General features: G+C 42.4%; 1 protein-coding gene across 1 annotated transcript in view; it reads right to left on the bottom strand.

Moving 5' to 3' along the window:
* Positions 1–18,419, bottom strand: part of rasgrf2b (Ras protein-specific guanine nucleotide-releasing factor 2b) — a 265,513-nt gene that overhangs the window by 139,069 nt on the left and 108,025 nt on the right. The window contains exons 6-8 of the mRNA XM_041185342.1: positions 7,845–7,924; positions 3,372–3,565; positions 1,042–1,151 (exon numbers count right to left, since the gene is read on the bottom strand). Coding sequence (XP_041041276.1) covers positions 1,042–1,151; positions 3,372–3,565; positions 7,845–7,924 — 384 coding nt within the window. The remainder of the gene's footprint in view (positions 1–1,041; positions 1,152–3,371; positions 3,566–7,844; positions 7,925–18,419) is intronic.

An 18,419-nucleotide genomic window follows, 5' to 3' on the forward strand; every position in this document is an offset into this window, starting at 1 on the left:
TATTCTAAGTTCACCTCTATGCTGCATTTTTATCCCAGTGAGTCCTGGTGAATTTCCATGTTTCTGGCTGAAGCATAACAAATGGAACATCCACTTGCAATCATTCTGCATCAAAAAAATTCTATTTGTTTCTGTTCCTAGGAGATTAAAGGCTAGATTTTCTGCCTGAACAGAATTGTGGCATATCTTTTGTGTGGCAACAACTCCACTTTCCACAAACCTTGGTCAATGTTTTTTTGCAATCTTGGATAATTGTTTATATTTGGCAGATGCCGACTTACTTGAATGGTTACCCAAGGAATGTTAGGCAGAAAAATCCTAGTCTAACTCCTGGGTAACTATATAACTGAGCAACCCCCACCCCCCGCCCAATCAATCATTCACACTGACTACCCAAATCCCCAATACCCCACCCCAACTCCCCCCTCTTAATCTCCTCCCCCCCAACCCCCCCCCCCAAAAACTAGGTTCTGACCCTGATCAGAAGATTTGGGCCTTCATCTGTGGATCCTCACATGCCAGAATCATTAACAAGCACACTGGAACAATTAATGAGTACAATCAAATACTTAATGAAAGTACCGCTAATTAGCGAGAACACTGAAATAATCAATGAGCACACTGGAATAATTAATTAGTACACTCAAATAATTGGTGAACACACTAAAAAGCGCCAATGGTTTAATCAGGAATGGCTGTGGGATACAGAGGGGGTAAGATTCAACTTCAACAGGAATGCAAAAATAGTGATAGTGGGTCAACTGCTTGTTATTTAAAGCACCAGTTTTTCCTTTGAATTCACTCGAACCAAAAATTGGATGGAGGTAGATAACAGGCAGTCAGTCCACTATCGCTTGATGTTCACCTCCAACAAAATTGAATTTGACCTCCTGTGAGCTGGCTTGCTAGTTGGGCATCAGTCCCATCCCCTGAACTGCCAAATCAAGTTAGGCAGATTCTTCTTATAAAGTGCTTACTCTGGAGTAAAGGGTGATGTGCATCTATTAAGTGCAGTTTTTAAAACACACAAATACCACTTGCCTCGAAAGATTTTCCAGTTTTGATTTTGCAAATTCCAGGCTTTTCCTTTCCACGTGCTCATGTGGTGTGTGCGCCAGAAGTTCATGCAATGTTATTATATATCGTGGAATCTAAAATTGTACAACAGAGAAAGACATAAAGTTGGTAAGAAACAAAATATACCATCATTCTTAACAACACACATGTTTACATTCTGCTATGGGCAGGCATTGTGTGCTTAGCACCAACAGTTTACTTTGTAGAGTATTCTCTGACAGATCCCTTGAACTTCTACACTTTATGCATGCAATACAATTTGTTGTCTAAGTATCATGAGTCCCAGGGGCATTGTAATCCTGTTTCTTAGGTGGTCTGAATAATTACAAATCGCTTGCTATAATATAAATGGTGAACACTGCTATTGCTGTTTTGAATGCCATTAGTTTATAATTTTCAGATTTAAATTTTTCTTCAGAGATCCTCAGGCATGCTCCTGACATGATGATAACCAACTTCAATAGGAGTAAAGAACATACAACCCTGAAGTAAATGATGAGATACATTAAAATGTAAAATATTGTTGCTAGACCCATAGAAACAACTATAAAACCATGGCCCAAAAACTGATGTCAAAATAATGGCAAGGCTAATAGTGCTCTCCATTATTTAAGTGCAAGTGCCCCAGCATCTTCAGCAGGTATGCGATTAAACATAGAAATCAAGAAGTCAGAGATGATTCACTCCTCTGTTAGTTTTGTAAAAATGGCATATCACTACCTGGCTCCACATTCAAATGCAGCTTGAAGTCCCCGTACTTGCACAGTAGATACAAAGAGACCACAGAAAGTTAAGTCAAGTTATCTTATGTTTAACCAATGTGATAAGTGTTAATTATTGCTAGCCAACCTCTCGGACACCGAAAATTAACTATTACCTATGTGGCATCTCATTCCTTCAGATTTTATTTATTGCAGGTATTTTTACAATTTTTTTAGAAATTTTTGTTCTATTTTTTCCGCTCTCTTAATTGAAAGATTGGAATCTTTTGTCCATCTCTTTATTTCTCTTCCTGTAATTGATTTGACATTGAATCCACCCACTCAAAATTGCATTTTTTTGTTTAGACCTTGCATTGTATTTCAATCTGATTGGTTGAGGAGACACATAGTTCCTTGCCCCGTTCATTCAGATCATGGTGCTGCATCATTTGCATTGCACAGTTCCAGCAATTGCCCCACAGAATATCACGGAGGTTAAACGGGCAACGGCTAGTTGTTGGGTGTCCATTGAGAAAACGACTCCAGCATGTAAAGGGAGGGAAAGAGATTTGATAATCAACGACGGGGGCCATTCTTTTTATATTTGCCTTAGCAACGCCAGGATTAAAAACAACGTTGGCACAGGTGATCATTTCTGCTTAACATCTCCAACCAAGATACTTTGCCCCCAGGGGTTCTAAATATTTGCTGTCAGTGTGAATGCCAAGTGCATAATGGCCAAGTAACTCCACAGAAAAACAAGACAAAAATATAACCACACATTACAGAATGCAGGCCAATGCATGTGTGGGGTATTCATTGAATTTTATAGCAGTCAAACACTAAGAAAATAAGAGAATAAATTCATCAAGTGCTCTGGTTATAATTCCTTGTGCACAATATTGTTGATGAAATTATTGGAGACAGTTTTCAACTTCACCCTCTAGGTGACAATCTAGCAGAGTGGATTGCCCATTCTTGGTAGAACCTGCACAATTTTTAAAATCAATGAAATTAAAATTGGATGTGTCCTAGAATGGACGTGAGATCCAAACATCGCAAGATTGCCCCCAAGTTGTGAAGGTGAAAACTACCCTTACTGTGTAAGAAGTTTTGCATACAAATGATATTTTCATATCAGATTTCTTTCTATGATTTTAACAGACACATCAACCCATTTGTTGCCACTGGTAAAACAGTGATCAAAGAGATTTGATATCAATACATTCATCTTCACATAGAGTAATTTTCAGGCCAATGACAGGACATTGGAAGCTGAGTTTCTGAAGTAACAATACTACAATGAATAATAATTTAACCATTGATAACAAAAGCATTCCTTCAGTCTTTACTTACTGCAATAGAAAAGATAATATGCTAATGAGGCATCACTATCACCATTAATGTAGGAATCGCCTCAGTCAAAAAACCTACTTTTTACTAACTTAATCAAATTTTAGTTACAACAGAGAGAGAAGTACTGGGCTTTGTGGAGCCTCTGCAATCCAGAGGTCTGCACTTAACACCCAACATGGCTATGCCCATGTAACTGATAGATTACTCCAAATGTTCATCTGCAGAGTTAAATTTTACCTGAAACATGGGATATGTAAGAAAGGTCTCCAGCATCCGCCCCTCACATGCTGGGTTTGATTCATACTGTTTCAGCAGCTTGTCGAAATCCCTGTTTTGCTTACAGTTTGCCAATACCTGCAGACTGTACTGGTGGTTCCTGACAAACTCTTGGTAAATATTCAGCATAGGTAATAAAATGTCAAATAAGTCAGCTGGAAAAAGAAACAAAAGTCAATAAATTTAATCACAGCAGCTGTTTCACATACTTGTAATGGCGACTGCAGGAACAACATTATTTGGTATCCATAGAAACAGTATGATCTGCACAATCTTAATATCTTCTAACTCTGTAACAACTAGAGGATACTTATTTGTATCATGAAGATTCATAGTCTATCTGAAATGCTTGATTGAGACGTTATTTCCTAAGTGGTTCTGTTTTCAGTTAAACTATAATCTTTTGTTCTTTCGAGGAACCTTACAGTTTTTTTGTTGAAAAGGAAATGGATTGCTGTGCCTGATTAACACCACAGCTTCTAATCAGCAACCAGGATGTCATAAATCCTGCCTAAAAGAATGTTGTGACTTTGTGTAAAGCGGCAAAAATATAATATTAACTCTTGACTATCTGGAAACATCAAAAATTTCTCTGGCAGTGCTTCAAAAGGAATCCTGTCATTTTGTCCTTATAAAGTAACAAAAAAAGTTGAAGTGACCTATCCCCTCTTTCTCTCTTCCAACCTAGATTTGTTTCTCCCCCTTCTGGAACTATATCCACATGATGTTCCTTCAAGCATGACCTTGGAAGTCAGCCTGCTATTTCATCTTGAGGGGGTTGGTATCACTGCAAAGTCCATTCTTGTTCACACCTGCTGTCTGCACATGCATATTGAGAACCATCATTTTGATATCAGCCATTTCATTTTCTCCACTCTCCTTACTGTTGTGACTTCATCTCATTTTAAACTTGCAACACCCCAACCCCTCGCTTCTAACTTTGGCATCACCAGCAAACCTGCTGAGAAGAAAAGGGGCTCATTGTTATATGGCAGAAGATGTCATACCCTGCTGAGACCAACCACTAATTCCCCAGTGACTCCTCCTATCTCCCTATGGATCATGATTCCACCACCCAACTTCAAACCATTATTTCTCAGGCTTCGATCTGCCTCAGCTCTACTGGAGTGATCTTCGCTCCACTGCTCCCAACAACTCTGCACAGCTTATTTCTACCTTCTTCACAAGATGCACAAGCAGGACTGTCCTTGTAGAACAATTCTTTTAATTTCCTTCTGTGTCGTGATCTAAGTTCCTCTTAACTCAAAAAACTTTCATTTCCTCTCTTTGCCCAGCCCCTACCCACCCAGAACCATAACTCCACTGGTGCCTAACTCCATAACTCCGAACTACTTAAACACTTGCAGATTCTGTAGCCCCAATCATCTGAGAAACATGGGGTCTGCTTCTGCATTTGGCAGCTGATGATTATCCTTCCACCAAAATAACTAGGCAGAAAAAAATCACAAGGCAGCAGGAACTTTGGCCATTTCATTTGTACAAGAGCTCCTTCTGAAAATGAGCCTGCAGTAGTACACCGTAAACAGTAACTAGTGCAGGGTCATTCCTACTTGACAGGATTTGTAGCCAGCACATAAACTTGACCTTTTGTTAAAGTGTATGAAACACATCATGAATATAGCAATACAGTTATTACAGTGTATTTGAACATTGCTTTTGTTGTGCATCATAATCTCCATAATATACACAACAAAATCCAACACTTTGCTGTTTAGTGATGTCACTGTTAGCCTAAAGGAAACGACACCAATCAGTGAGTGGCTGAGAGCCAAATTTCCATAAATTAATATTTCACTTGAATACATGCTGTTTTATAAAATTAGGATAGTCAAGACCCACACTAGAGCCCATCACCAAGGTTGAGAAAGGTAGGACAGAGGTGGTAAAATGGTTATAAGACCCAAGGTTTGTGCCTTAAAAGCCTATGGAGGGTGGAAACGGAGGGAAATGAGGGTAAGCTGTTCCATGGTTCTTTGACTAGAATGAGCAGAGACTGTGGCTGATGAATCTTGATTTCAACACAAGGAAAAGTGTGTAAAAAGGTGTATTTAGAACAGAAGTAGAAATTTAAGGGGAGCATTCATTAAAAAAACATCAACAAGCTAAAAAGAGGAAATAATTGTGAAAGAGAGAGTCACAGAGATTGGAAGCTAAAGGCTTTTAGGGGGCATTAAAAAGAAGTACTTTTGTAAAATGTTAGCCAAAAAGACCTGGAGCACCTAGCAAGAACACAAGTACAGCAGCCACCAGTGATTTTTGTCAATCTGAAGTTTGTGGAGTTGGCGGGAGATGCCTTAAAAATTGGCGTTTAGTGGATTGGGGACACATCTGCAGCAGCTCCCACTGACATCGATGATGTTTACTGGACTGGAGAGGTACTAGGTCCCCTCATTGCCCCCTCCCACCACCCTTCAAAATTGGTAAATGGATGGCCCCAATAGCCCTCTAGCAGAGGCCACATGCAATGTCAAAAAAAAATCCTCCTCTCAGTTTCAAAGGTCTAAGCCCTGAAAGTTGGCCCCTCTTTTACTGGCGTTGCAAAAGGACACCTGATGAGACCAGACACCTGATGAAACCAAGCATACCTGTATTAATTTTGGTTTTATTAAGTGTGTAATGTACCTTTAAGAATAATACGTGATAGGAGAGATCACATGATCTGTAGTGACCAATAGGAGAGTAGCGCGGGCTACTTCACCAGTCAGTGTAGAGATAGAGTTGGAGTTTAAAGCACACATGTAGTTGCTGCTGAGTATGTTGTAAATAAACTTAATGTTTTTTCCACCCAAGAAGTGTCTGCAGTTCAACTCTATCATTAACATTAGCAACTCGGCCACCCTTACAACAATATAATGGTTGCCAATATAACAGCAAGTCCTGTTGGAAAGTGAGTATAAGAACTTGCAATCTAGGTAACCCTAACCTCCGACCTCTTACATCAATAACCTTATAGGAAGGGGCAGATGATCTGCCACAGAAGGACTTCCAGAATCTATATGCCAAGGCCAGAACCTAGCATAACCAGGTCCAGATCCTCTGCCAAAGCTACAAACAAGTGCCTGCTGCAACAAGTGAGGAATTTCACCTCCATAAAGAATAATGATGAGATAAACTAAGACAGGTCTTATAGTACATATTGTTAATATATCACAGGGATAATTCTCCAAAATTGAGCTATTGCCAAGAGCATCATCCCCATCTGGACAAGTACGTTAAAAAATTAGGGAATGCATTACACCATGATTTAAATTGATGGTCAGAAAATAGTGCAAAGTGCGACCTGAGATTCTCAGGTGAATTCTTGGTGGTTGACGTTCCTGGGCAGCTGGAAAATTACGCCTCATAATCCACCAATAAACTCACAGGTTGTGCACAATGGTTGCAAACGAAGTTTGCTCACTAAAGCTGATTCCCTGCAATTTAGATAGGAAGTTCTTTATTTTCTGATTTGGACCAGAGTATATGCTACAGAGGAAGGATATGCTACATCTGTCTGCCATGGCAGTGCTATTGCTGGCTGAGTTAGTTCCACTCATCACTTATTCTGCTGGAAGAATGTTTTTTGTTTGTCATCTGTTTTGTGTAATCTATAAACAATTATCTTTCTTTGGTTTAAGCTGGAAAAACAGCTGATGGATTGCGAATGAATAATACCATCCACTGTTGAGGGTTACAGGAATTATAGAGTCATTTAAAATTCTATCTGAGGCTACACTTTTCCCAGTTTCAAAGCTAGCTGTTGTATAAAGCTGTTGTGATATTTAATAATTGCAGTGGCAGATTTTCATCTTTAATATTTGGGTATTGCCTGGGCAGATCACAGAAAGGAAAATCTAGCAGATAGGATCACACAGAACCCAATTGAAGGAAAATTCCAGAAGATTCTGATTCCAGTGTGCAATCCACCCAGACATTTTCCTTTTCTGTGCTCTGTCCAGATACTGTTTAACACCCAGGTGGTAAAAATAACTGCGCTACAATAACTGTTCTATGGTTATGTTGGTCAGATACTTCGCAAGCGACAAAGTCAAATAAATTATGGTATCCTTATAAGTAGGAAATACTTATCTAGAATACTGCTGGTCACAATAAATGTTCTGTTAAAATATTTGTCCTATCTCCAAAGGAAAAAGGAAATTTTTTTTTTAAAGAATGACCCAATAAGGTTGACGTTAGTTGTCATTGTGCTGTTAACCCCAGTGGTAATACAATTTTTATTCTTCACTTAAGTATAATAAATTCCATTACCTTTAAGGGACTGACTAACAAATTGCAGCTTGCGTTCAACTATACTTAACAGCACTCAGCAACTGATTCTCTTACCCAGCAAAATCAACCAGTCATTTAATATTTTGGTCTATTTTAATGAATGCAATCTATGTCTTCCCACTTTCTACATTAACCAGTTCTTACCTAACACCAATGTAGGCCAGTTGGCTATCCGTGCTTTTAGTCCTTGGTAAAATATCTCATGAAGGAACATAATTGTTTCACTGAAAGAAAATATTTCAGAAAAGTAACATTATAATTTGATTAGCTAAGAGAAACAAAAAACTATAAACAATAAGCTTCTTGAAGGACCCAGTGGCAGCACTCTCATCTGAGTCAAAAAGCCATGGTTTTAAGCACCTCAACCCCAGCAGACACTTGAGCACATAATCTAGCTTGGCACTCCAGTACAGCACTCCTCCAGTGTTGGAGGCGTGTTATGGCAGGTGGATGGTAAATGCCAAGCTGCCCAAATCCCAGAGGGAAACTTGAAGCAGTTGCCACAACTATTTACAATTTGTATTTGTTCGGGATGTTGGCTTTGAATTCAGTAAAAAGGCCACTAAGTCTTATAGGTTTCTTACAAAACTAAATTAAACCTATAGTGGAAAGGGGAGTTTCAGAAGGCATTTGATAAATTCCCCCATAAAAGAATGTTACCTTAACTTGAGGCTCAAGGAATTGAAGACAAATGGTTGACTAGTTAGGAAATTGGCTAAGCAACGGGAGACAGAGGTTAAAGATAATGGGCAGGTACTCTTATTGGCAAGACCACTGGTCTCCCACAAGAATCTGTGTTGGTGTCTCAACTATTCACCATATTTATTAACAACTTAGACATTGGGATAGAAAGCCACATATCCAAATTTGTCAATGATACAAAGATAAGAGGCACTTTAAGCAGTATAAATGGAAGCATTAAATTACAAAGCGATATTGATAGATTAAGTGAATGGGCAAAACTATGACAAATGAATTTTCAAGTAGGCAATGCGAGGACATTTACTTTGGACCTAAAAAGTATAGCTCAGAGTACTTCTTAAATGGTGAAAAGCTAGAAACAGTGGAGCTTCAAAGGGACTTAGGAGTCCAAGCATATAGATATATACAATATATTGATGTCATGACTAGGGTTAGATAATAATCAAGAAGGCTAAAGGAATTCTGGCATTTATAATTAGAGGACAAAAATGCAAGAGGGTGGAAATTATGCCACAGCTACACGAAGCCTTGGTTAGACCAAACCTGGAGTACTTTTAAGCAGTTCCGGGCTCCACTTGTTACGAAAATGATATTGGCCTTAAGGAAGTGTAGCATAGACTTATCAGAATGATACCTGGACTCAAAGGGCTAAGTTTTGAGGAGAGGTTACACAAAATAGGTATTCACTTGAATTTAGAAGGTTACAAGGTGATTTGGTCAAGGTTTTCAAGATATTGGGCTGGAGACTTTGTGGATCAATCTAAGCCCCTCCACCCACCCAACCATGGCCCCTCATGGCTTTCATGCCCCTCCACCCACACCCAATAGCCACTCATTCCCTCCATATCAACCTATGGCACTTCCATGCCTATTCACCCAGTATACACTCTGTACAGAACCAATGAACCCTATAATAACAATGGCATTTGTGAAAAAGCTTTAAAAAAGTCATTTATTCATAACTTTCTTTTTAAAAAACTGCTCTATAGCCCTATAAAAATGTCAATCAATCAGACATTTAAAGTATCAAAAGCAGAAATTGCAAGCACTTGACACCTCTATATCTTGTGGAAATAAATATTGAGCAATTGAAAAATAGATCTAAGAGAAAAATCTGTCAATCAAGCAATGTTTTCCCTTGGGTGCAGCTGTCTCCACAAATCAATGGGTGTCTAGGCTCTCAGCCAAGCCTCATTATGCATTAAAAACAGAAAATGCTGGAAAACCTGCAGCCAAAACTGTCATTCCTGGCTGAGAGCCCAGGGGCATAGGTTGGCATGATGGGTATGAGGGGCCATGGAGGATTTGTGTAGGAGCATGGAGGCAGCATGGAGAGTGTCTGGGGCAGTTCGGGGGTATGAGTTATCAGGGTTAGAGGTCTGTTTTCTGTTTTATTACTTTTGTTACAACTGGGGTAAACTGGGGCCAGAGCACCAAGGCAGGTATTTTAAACAGTCTGCCTCTGCAGCCAGCAGCACCTGTAGCTGCCTCCACACTGTTTCCGAGGGTGACCATCTTGTATCCATCCCCCTCAAAATAGCACTATTTAGATTATGGCCTCTTCATATTGTTTCTCCCAAGTGTATCACTTCACATCACACATCTGCATTAAAATGCGTCTGCCATGTGTCTGCTCATTTCACCAACTCCAGCATGGACCACCCATCCCTCACACCCAGCCCCCACCCGGAAGTAAAATCCTTCCTTTTCAGGCACTTTCTCCAAAGGTGAGCAGTCCGAACCAGGGAATTCCCCAACTCCCACAACCTGCCTCTAGAATGAAAATCCAGTCCATGATGGGGAACAGATAGTTTCCCTGTACCTATCCTATCCTGTTGATTGGGGATCTAGGATTGGGAGACAGTCTGAAGTAGAGAGTCAAGAATGAAATTAGAAAGTTTGCAAAAGATGGTAGGAATTTGGAATCCCTTCTGCAAATGGCAATAGTTGCTAGATCCACTTTAAAGCTGAAATTAATGGATTTTGTTAACCAAAGTTATTAAAGCATATTGGGAAAAGTTATCCACATGGAATTAGGTCGCAGATCAGCCAAGATCTTATTGAATGTTGGAACAAGCTCAAGGGGCTAAATGGTCTACTCCTGTTCCTATGATTTGTTTAGTGACCATTCCCTAATTAAAGCAACTTCATAGTTTTAAAGTTGAAAAGCACAGTTAACCTTTAAAGGAACGATCTTGTCAAGTCCTGATTCTCTTCAGGCTATATACCACTTACCAGATGATTACCTCATTGCTGTCCATCTGGCTAATGGCCCATTTCATCTTTTGCTACCTTTTTTTAACATTCCATGTTATTTATTATCAACAAGCTAAGCATTTCCTGGAATTTCCATTCTACACATCCCCCAGGCAAGTTAGATTGTGGTGTTTGCATTAAAAGAAATGACATAAAGAGAACCAAAGTCAGGATTAAAACAAAAGGCAGAATGAATCTGCGGACCTATGAATCATCATTCAGTTGGAGTAACAATCATTAGTTTTATGTAAACAATATGACTTTGTTTAAATTGATAGAATCAACAAATGTTACACCACTGAGGGAGTTCATTTGGTCCACCTTGTCTGTATCAGTTCTTTGAAAGAGCTGCTCAATTTGGTCCCATATCGCAGCTTTTTCCCTTAACACTGAAAATTAGCCCTCTGCATCTGCAGTTCTTTTCAGTCTACCAAAATGACTCATTGTCAAAACCCTCATAATTTTGGATACCTTGATTAGATCTCCCCCTTAACCTTCACTGCTCTAAGGAGTACAATTCCAGTTTTTCTAATCTCATATATAACTGAATTCTCTTATGGCTGGTATCATCCTGGTGAACCTCCTCTGTACCCTCTCCAAGCCTTGACTCCCTTCCTACTGTATGGTGCCCAGAATTGTACACAATACTCCAGCTGAACCTCAATCAATGATTCATTGGCGTCTGGTATGACTTATTTATTTTTATATTCAAGGCTCCTGTTTGTAAAGTCAAGCATCCCATACCTTTTCTTAACTACCTCATTCACTTCCCCTACCACCTTTGAAATTTGTGACTATGCAACATCAGGTCATTCTGCTCTTGTATCCATCCCCCACAAAATAGCACTATTTAGATTATATGGCCCCTTCATATTGTTTCTCCCAAGTGCATCGCAACACATCACACATTAAAATGCATCTGTAATGTGTCTGCTCATTTCACCAACCTGTTTATTGTTGCAAATATCTAATTCATATGTTTTAAAATATAACTTTTAGTTTTAGGAATTAAAGTTTGAACTCTAGAAAAACGAGGGCATCTGATTGAGAAACTGATAAACTACCTTGAAGTAAATGCAATTCAAACAAGCTTGGTGCTAATTACAGTTAAAAACTAAACTGCGTTTACCTTACAAGGTCAGAATTGATAGAAAAAAAACTTATATAGATGACCATTTCTGGACCCCTTGGTAGAGCCAGGGTATCGATTGTTATCAACATAAGAGAAATTATAAGTTAACAATTCTGGGAAAAGGATTCATGAAACTCCATTAGAGATAGAAATTATTCATATGGGTTGCAGAATCAAAGAGCTATGTTAAAGGTAAAAGAATTTGCTTGCATTTCTGTTTGAAGCACCCCAAAACAAGCCACATTGCCATAGAGATAATGGGCAGAATTGTCCCAGATCTGCACAAAGTGCGGTAGTAGATGACAAAAAAGGATGTTTTCCCCACCGGCCACAATGGTGAGTTTTCGTGCCGTACTGTGTCATCCCCAATGCATCCCACCCCTTTAATAATGCATTCCCAGGAAACATGCCGGATTGCTGGCAAGGTGACCTCTGATTCGCCTGCCCTGCCATCACCTCAGGCCTTCAGTATCCGGGCACCATATTTAAAGGACAGCCCTGCACAGAGCTAGCACTCTCTGAAGGATCGGAAGCTGCTGCAAAGTCACGGCTGCCAAAGGGAGGAAACGTGCTGCCCCCAAATTTAGCATCGCCTTCCTTGAGCGCCTACTGGACATAATAGAGGCCTGCTGCGATGCCCTCTAACCCCAGTTTGGGAGAAGACCAGAAAGCATGGTAACAAATCCAGCATGGGAGGCAGTGGCAGTCTTGGTCTGTGCCAATGCCCTGCAAAAGAGGACAGCCACCAAGTACCGAAAGAGGATGAATGTTCTGCTCCTTGCTGTCAGGATAAGTCACTCTTCTCATCAATCTCAGCTCACATACTCACAAGCACGTCACACATACACAGGGATCTCACCCACTGCCAATTCAAGGGGCACCGCCATTCATTCTCTCTCACACACCTTCATCTGCCCTGAAGATCGTGTTCTCATCCCGTCCATGGCACCACTCACCACCCACAAATGCCAGGCATACTTCTCATCTGGCCTGGCAGGTGTCCTGCTTACATGCCCCCTTTCTGTCTTCATGCAGGACAAGCTGGCACATGACTAAAGCGAGCGGTCACAGACTGGTGCAGGAATGCCCGATGTCACAGTCCTCACGGACTTCAAAAATAGAGTCATCAGGCTAGCTACCGTTCCTGTGCTGACGCTGAGGTCGGCAGTGCTCAACCAAATGAAGTCCCAGCAGTGTAACATCGCCATGCCATGCACTAATTATCTCTCCTTGATTTACAGGTACATCTGGGAAGCAGCCGAGGAGGTCCATGAGCCAGGTCCTCCACTCAAGCCATGGAGACACCTTGGAAAAAGAATCTGATGACACCCCAATTGAAAACTCATCACAGCACCCACCAGTGCAGATACACACCTCGGTGGGACCCTAGTTCTAGAATAACCTCGAGGTCACAATCTGGTGAGCACATTGCATTGTGTGATCCACAACAGGCAGTGGCAGGGACTTCCCAGGTTTCCAGGACTCAGAGGACTGCTGGAGGCCAGAAATCTGCTGAATCCAAGTCAGATGAGAAGCCTCAGTGCTTGGTAATACCTCAGATGCTGGAGCTGCAAAGGCAAGCTCGGGACATCAGGAAGGGTTGTCCGCTGAACTCCTCAAATTGCAAGGCACAATGGAGGAAGCAGTGCCGACGTGCCAACACACCGAGGTCAACACTGGTAGGGTGGCAGCTGCCATGAAGACCTTGGTCCAGGATGTCACTCCTGCACTGCTGTGCGGTTTCAACTCCATCGCTGATGCCATAGTTGGCCTCCAACAGTGTCAATGTGAGAAAGGAGTGGGCCAGCTCAATCTTGCTCCAGCTTTCCCTTCACCTCAAGGAGTCAGCCAGGGGCCCTTGGGTACCCATAGGGAGGAAGATCGGCCGGTGCACCCCCCCACCACCCACCCCTCCCCCCGCCCCGGAGCCATCCACCCTGGTGACTCCAGGAGTGTCTGGCACATCTGAATCCCCTCTTCCTGTAACCCCAGCAGCTCCAGCTCCAGCTCCACAGGCCAAGGAGGGCGCCACTGCCCCAAAGCAGGGCTCCAAAAGCAGGCTGGGGCCCTCCAGAACTCGGTCTTCCAGAGGACACACATCAGTGTCATCACAGACAGGGTGTAGCAGTCAGCAGGCTCCATGCTGTGCATGTCCGGGGAGCACCAAGGTGTAGCAGCAGGGTTAGGAAGGTTAAGAAGATGTAGCTGCACAGCCTGGGCATGGTCATTAATCACTTGTACTTAATGTTCAATATTGTAAATAAACTCCCAAGAATGTCTCCCTGCTTATGGCTCCTTGTTATGACGAGCAGTGTTCATGTCACTCAGATGTGAAAGCTTGGTTCCTGGACAAGCTAAAAGCAGGTGTTTCAGTCCAGGGCCTCTTCCATGTGCAGTCTGTAATCTTCATACCAAAGTAATGGTCCAACGAGACCAACATCTTCACGGGGAGGTTCGCTAATGCTGTTGGGATGGATTTAAACTAAACTGGCAGAGGATTAGGATCCTGAAAAGTAGTTCAGAGGGGGGAGAAGCCGAGATGTAATTAGAAGTTAAAACGCTAGTAAGTAAGTCTGGAAAGCAGAGGAAACATAGGCTAGATAAGAATGATGTGAGTTTAGCAAGGCTAAATGGAGTATATTTTAATGCAAGGAGCCTGAGGAATAAGACAGATGAACTGAGGGCACAGAGAGGCATGTGGGAGTATGATATCATAGCTGTGACCGAGACTTGACTAAAAGATGGGCAGGATCAGCAGCTCAACATTCCTGGTTATAGGATATTCAGACAAGATGGAGAGGGGGATAGAAGGGGAGGGAAAGTCGCAATATTGAATCAATTCAATTATAGCAGTGAGGATGGATGATATCTTGGAAGGATCATCAAATGAGGCCATATGGGTAGATGTAAAAAACACAAAAGGGGCAAACACGCTGTTGAGCGTGTACTATAGGCCCCCAAAAAGTCAGGGAGAGATAGAGGATCAAATATGTAATCAAATTTCAGGGAAGTGTAAGAATAATAAAGCAGTAATAGTTGTGGATTTTAACTACCCAAATATTAACTGGGATAGTTTTAGTGTGCAAGGTAGGGAGGGAGAAAAATTCTCAAGTTGCATCCAGGAGAATTTTTTAGCCCAACAAGGAAGGGGGCAGTTTGGAAATGAGCCCGGGAAGGTGGTAGGCATATCAGTAGGGGAGCATTTTGGAGATAGTGACCATAACTATCCTAAATCTAACTGAGTTATGGAAAAGGATAAGGTTGAGCAGAGAATAAAAGTTCTAAACTGGGGAAAGGCTAATTTTACTAAGATGAGATACAATTTGGCCCAAGTGGACAGGGAGCAGCTACTTGCAGATAAAACTGTGCCAGAGCAATTGGAGGCATTCAAGGAGCACACAGCGAGCATATAGGGCAAATATGTTCCCTTAAAGATAAAGGGTGGGTCCAAATCCGGAGAATCCTAGATGTCAAGGGACATAAAGGCTAGGATTAAGAGAAACAGAGAAGCTTATGGCAGATACTGAGGGCTCAATACAAGAGTCCCTAGAGGAGTGTAAAAAGTGCAGGGGGGAGCTTAAAAAGGAAATTAAGAAAGCTAAGAGAATGCATGAGAAAGCATTGGTGTGTAAAATAAAGGAGAACAAAAAGGGGTTTTTTAAATTAAAAAAAAGGGCAAGAAGATAACTAAGGAAAGAGTAGGGCCAATTAGGCACCATAGAGGTAATCTGTGTGTGGACCCGGAAGATGTGGGTACAGTCCTCAATGAATACTTTGCGTCAGTCTTCACAATGGAAAAGGATGACACAGGTATAGACATCAGCAGGAGGACTGTGAAATATTAGAGGAAATTAACATAGAGAGAGAGGAGGTACTAGCGGGTTTACCAGCCCTAAAAGTGGCTAATTCCGCAGGCCCAGATAAGATGTATCCCAGGCTGTTGAGGGAGGCAAGGGAAGATATATCTAGAGCCCTGGCAGTAATTTTCAAATCCTCTCTGGCCACAGATGAGGTGCCAGAGGGCTGGAGGACTGCTAACGTTGTCCTATTGTGAAAAAAGGGAGGATGGGATAGACCAGGAAATAACAGGCCAGTCAGTCTAACCTTGGTGGTGGGGAAGTTATTAGAAAGAATTCTGGGGGACAGAATATATCTACACTTGGAGAGGCAAGGATTAATCAGGGATATTCAGCATGGATTTGTTTAGGGAAGGTCATGTTTGACAAATTTGATTGAAATTTTTGAGGAGATATCTAAGTGTGTTGGTAAGGGTAATACATTTGATGTGGCCTACATGGACTTTAGCAAAGCTTTTGATAAGGTCCCTCATGGCAGACTGGTTAAGAAAGTAAGAGCCCATGGGATCCAAGGGAAGTGACATGTTGGATTCCAATTTGGCTGAGAGGCAGGGAGCAGAGGGTGATAGTAGAGGGATGTTTCTGTGACTGGAAGTCTGTTTCCAATGGAGTTCCGCCAGGCTCAGTGCTGGGGCCCTTGCTGTATGTGATGTAGGTAATCGATGTGGACTTAAATGTAGGGGGTATGATCAAGAAGTTTGTGGATAACACGAAAATTGGTAGGGCGGTAAATAGTGAGGAGGATAGCCTTAAACTGCAGGTGGATATCAATGGACTGGCAAGGTGGGCAGAGCAGTAGCAAATGGAATTCAACCCGGAAAAGTGTGAGATAATGCACTTGGGGAGGGCTAATAAGGCAAGAGATTACACTATGAATGGTTGGACCCTGGAAAGTACTGAAGATCAGAGGGACCTTGGTGCATATCCACAGATCCCTGAAGGTAGCAGGGCAGGTAGATAAGGTGGTTAAGAAAGCATATGGGATACTTGCCTTTATTAACCGATGCACAGAATACAAGAGCAGGGAGGTTATGCTGGAGCTGTGTAAAACGCTGGTTAGGCCACAACTGGAGCACTGCATGCAGTTCTGGTCACCACATTATGGGAAGGATGCAATTGCACTGGAGAGGGTGCAGAGGAGATTTTTACCAGAATGCTGCCTGGGCTGGAGGGTCTGAGCTATGAGGAAAGGTTGGATAGGCTGGAGTTGTTCATTACAGCTCCAGGTTGTAAAGCACGCACAAGCAATGACGATGCGTGACACCCTCAGTGGACTGTATTGCAGTGTTCCACTGGACCTGATGTACCGGAACCTCATCTCAAAATGCCTATTGTTTGCTCCACCAATGTCCGGGTTGCAGCATGAGCCATGTCATACTGCATTATATGCATTGCGGCATATCTGACTGACTAGTTCCCTAGACATGCGTAGTCATTGGCAACTCTGGTTCTCAGTCATCTGCAAGAATGACAAGCGCTGTCTATAAACCCTGGGCAGCGAGGTGCCTCTGAGCGATGGTTCACTGTGGATCTTCAGTTGCATGCGCAGCAGGCCTTGTTGCCCTTTCATCTTGAGGATTGTACTCCTCCCTTTGCTGTTCCTGGCACCTCCACCGCTCTCTTCTTCTTCTTCTCTGGTCTCTGTAAGCCATGAAGCATACTGCTAAATTACCAGGCTCCATGATCCTGATGTCGTCCTCCTGCAGGATCAAAGAGAGAGAGAGACATGTGGGTTAGCATGGGTGTACTAAGAACCTCTCTTGGTTAAGTCTGAAGGCCCCCTAATGCATCCCAGAGAATACTGGCCACCACTTGGGTGGCCAACGTGTAGTGCACTCATTGGCTGTCCAAACCCCACCCCACTCCACTCGACTAATTGGCAGCAGCTTCAGCCACTGGACTGCATGTTGTGCTCTCAGCTCAGGCACAGGCATTCTATTAACCTACAATGCGAGGCTGCACTGTTAGCTTGAACCATAATCGATACTGGTCCAAAGCTTAATAAAGACATTGCAAGGAATGTGTGTGCCTCCACCAGTGACTGCACCATGGCCATCTTTCGCAAGGGGATTGTCCAGCTTGCCCAGTCAGCCAATTGCTCTGCTGCCCACTAAAATGCACATAAATTTGCAATCTGCACCCAAGGAGTGAAATGTTCTGCAGCATTTGGTGGCACTTTCATGCTTTTGCATTGCTTGACTGGGCAGAAAAGCTTTAGAGGCCCAACTGCAAGCACATCAATGGAACTGCAGCTGAATAGTCTCAGCTGCGGAAGAATGCTCACTTTTGACAAGCTTTTCCAAGTGCGTGGCAGCTTCCCTCAGGCCCCCTCCCCACCACCCACCACCCCCCCAGCATTTGCTTGAGCATTTCTTTCAATCTGTTTGTGCTGTCTCCCCACCCCAGCCATGAAAGTGACTTGCTTATGTGTCCCATATATGAGCAGTGCCTCTGACTTGATGTCCTACAGGCGATGCTCACAAGCACTGCGCAAGGTTGTGCACACTCACCTCTGAGTTCCGCTCAAAGTTCAGGATGTCAGGTACAGGCTTTTTGAAGGCAGCCCTGAAGCATGCCATTCTGAAGTCACGTTGCCAAATGCAGTAAATTTGACATGGGGGATGATTCCGGCTTATAATTAGATGCAAACATAATAAAATTATGTTCCCGACGTGCGTTGATGGGTGGAGCGGACGCTCACAAACTGGTTTCACGACAACGTAAAGCTGATTTTTGGCCTTCTTGCCATATCGTCCTCCCTCACCCAATGCC

The sequence above is a fragment of the Carcharodon carcharias genome, chromosome 4 (assembly GCF_017639515.1).
Source record: "Carcharodon carcharias isolate sCarCar2 chromosome 4, sCarCar2.pri, whole genome shotgun sequence".
Classification (NCBI taxonomy): Eukaryota; Metazoa; Chordata; class Chondrichthyes; order Lamniformes; family Lamnidae; genus Carcharodon; species Carcharodon carcharias.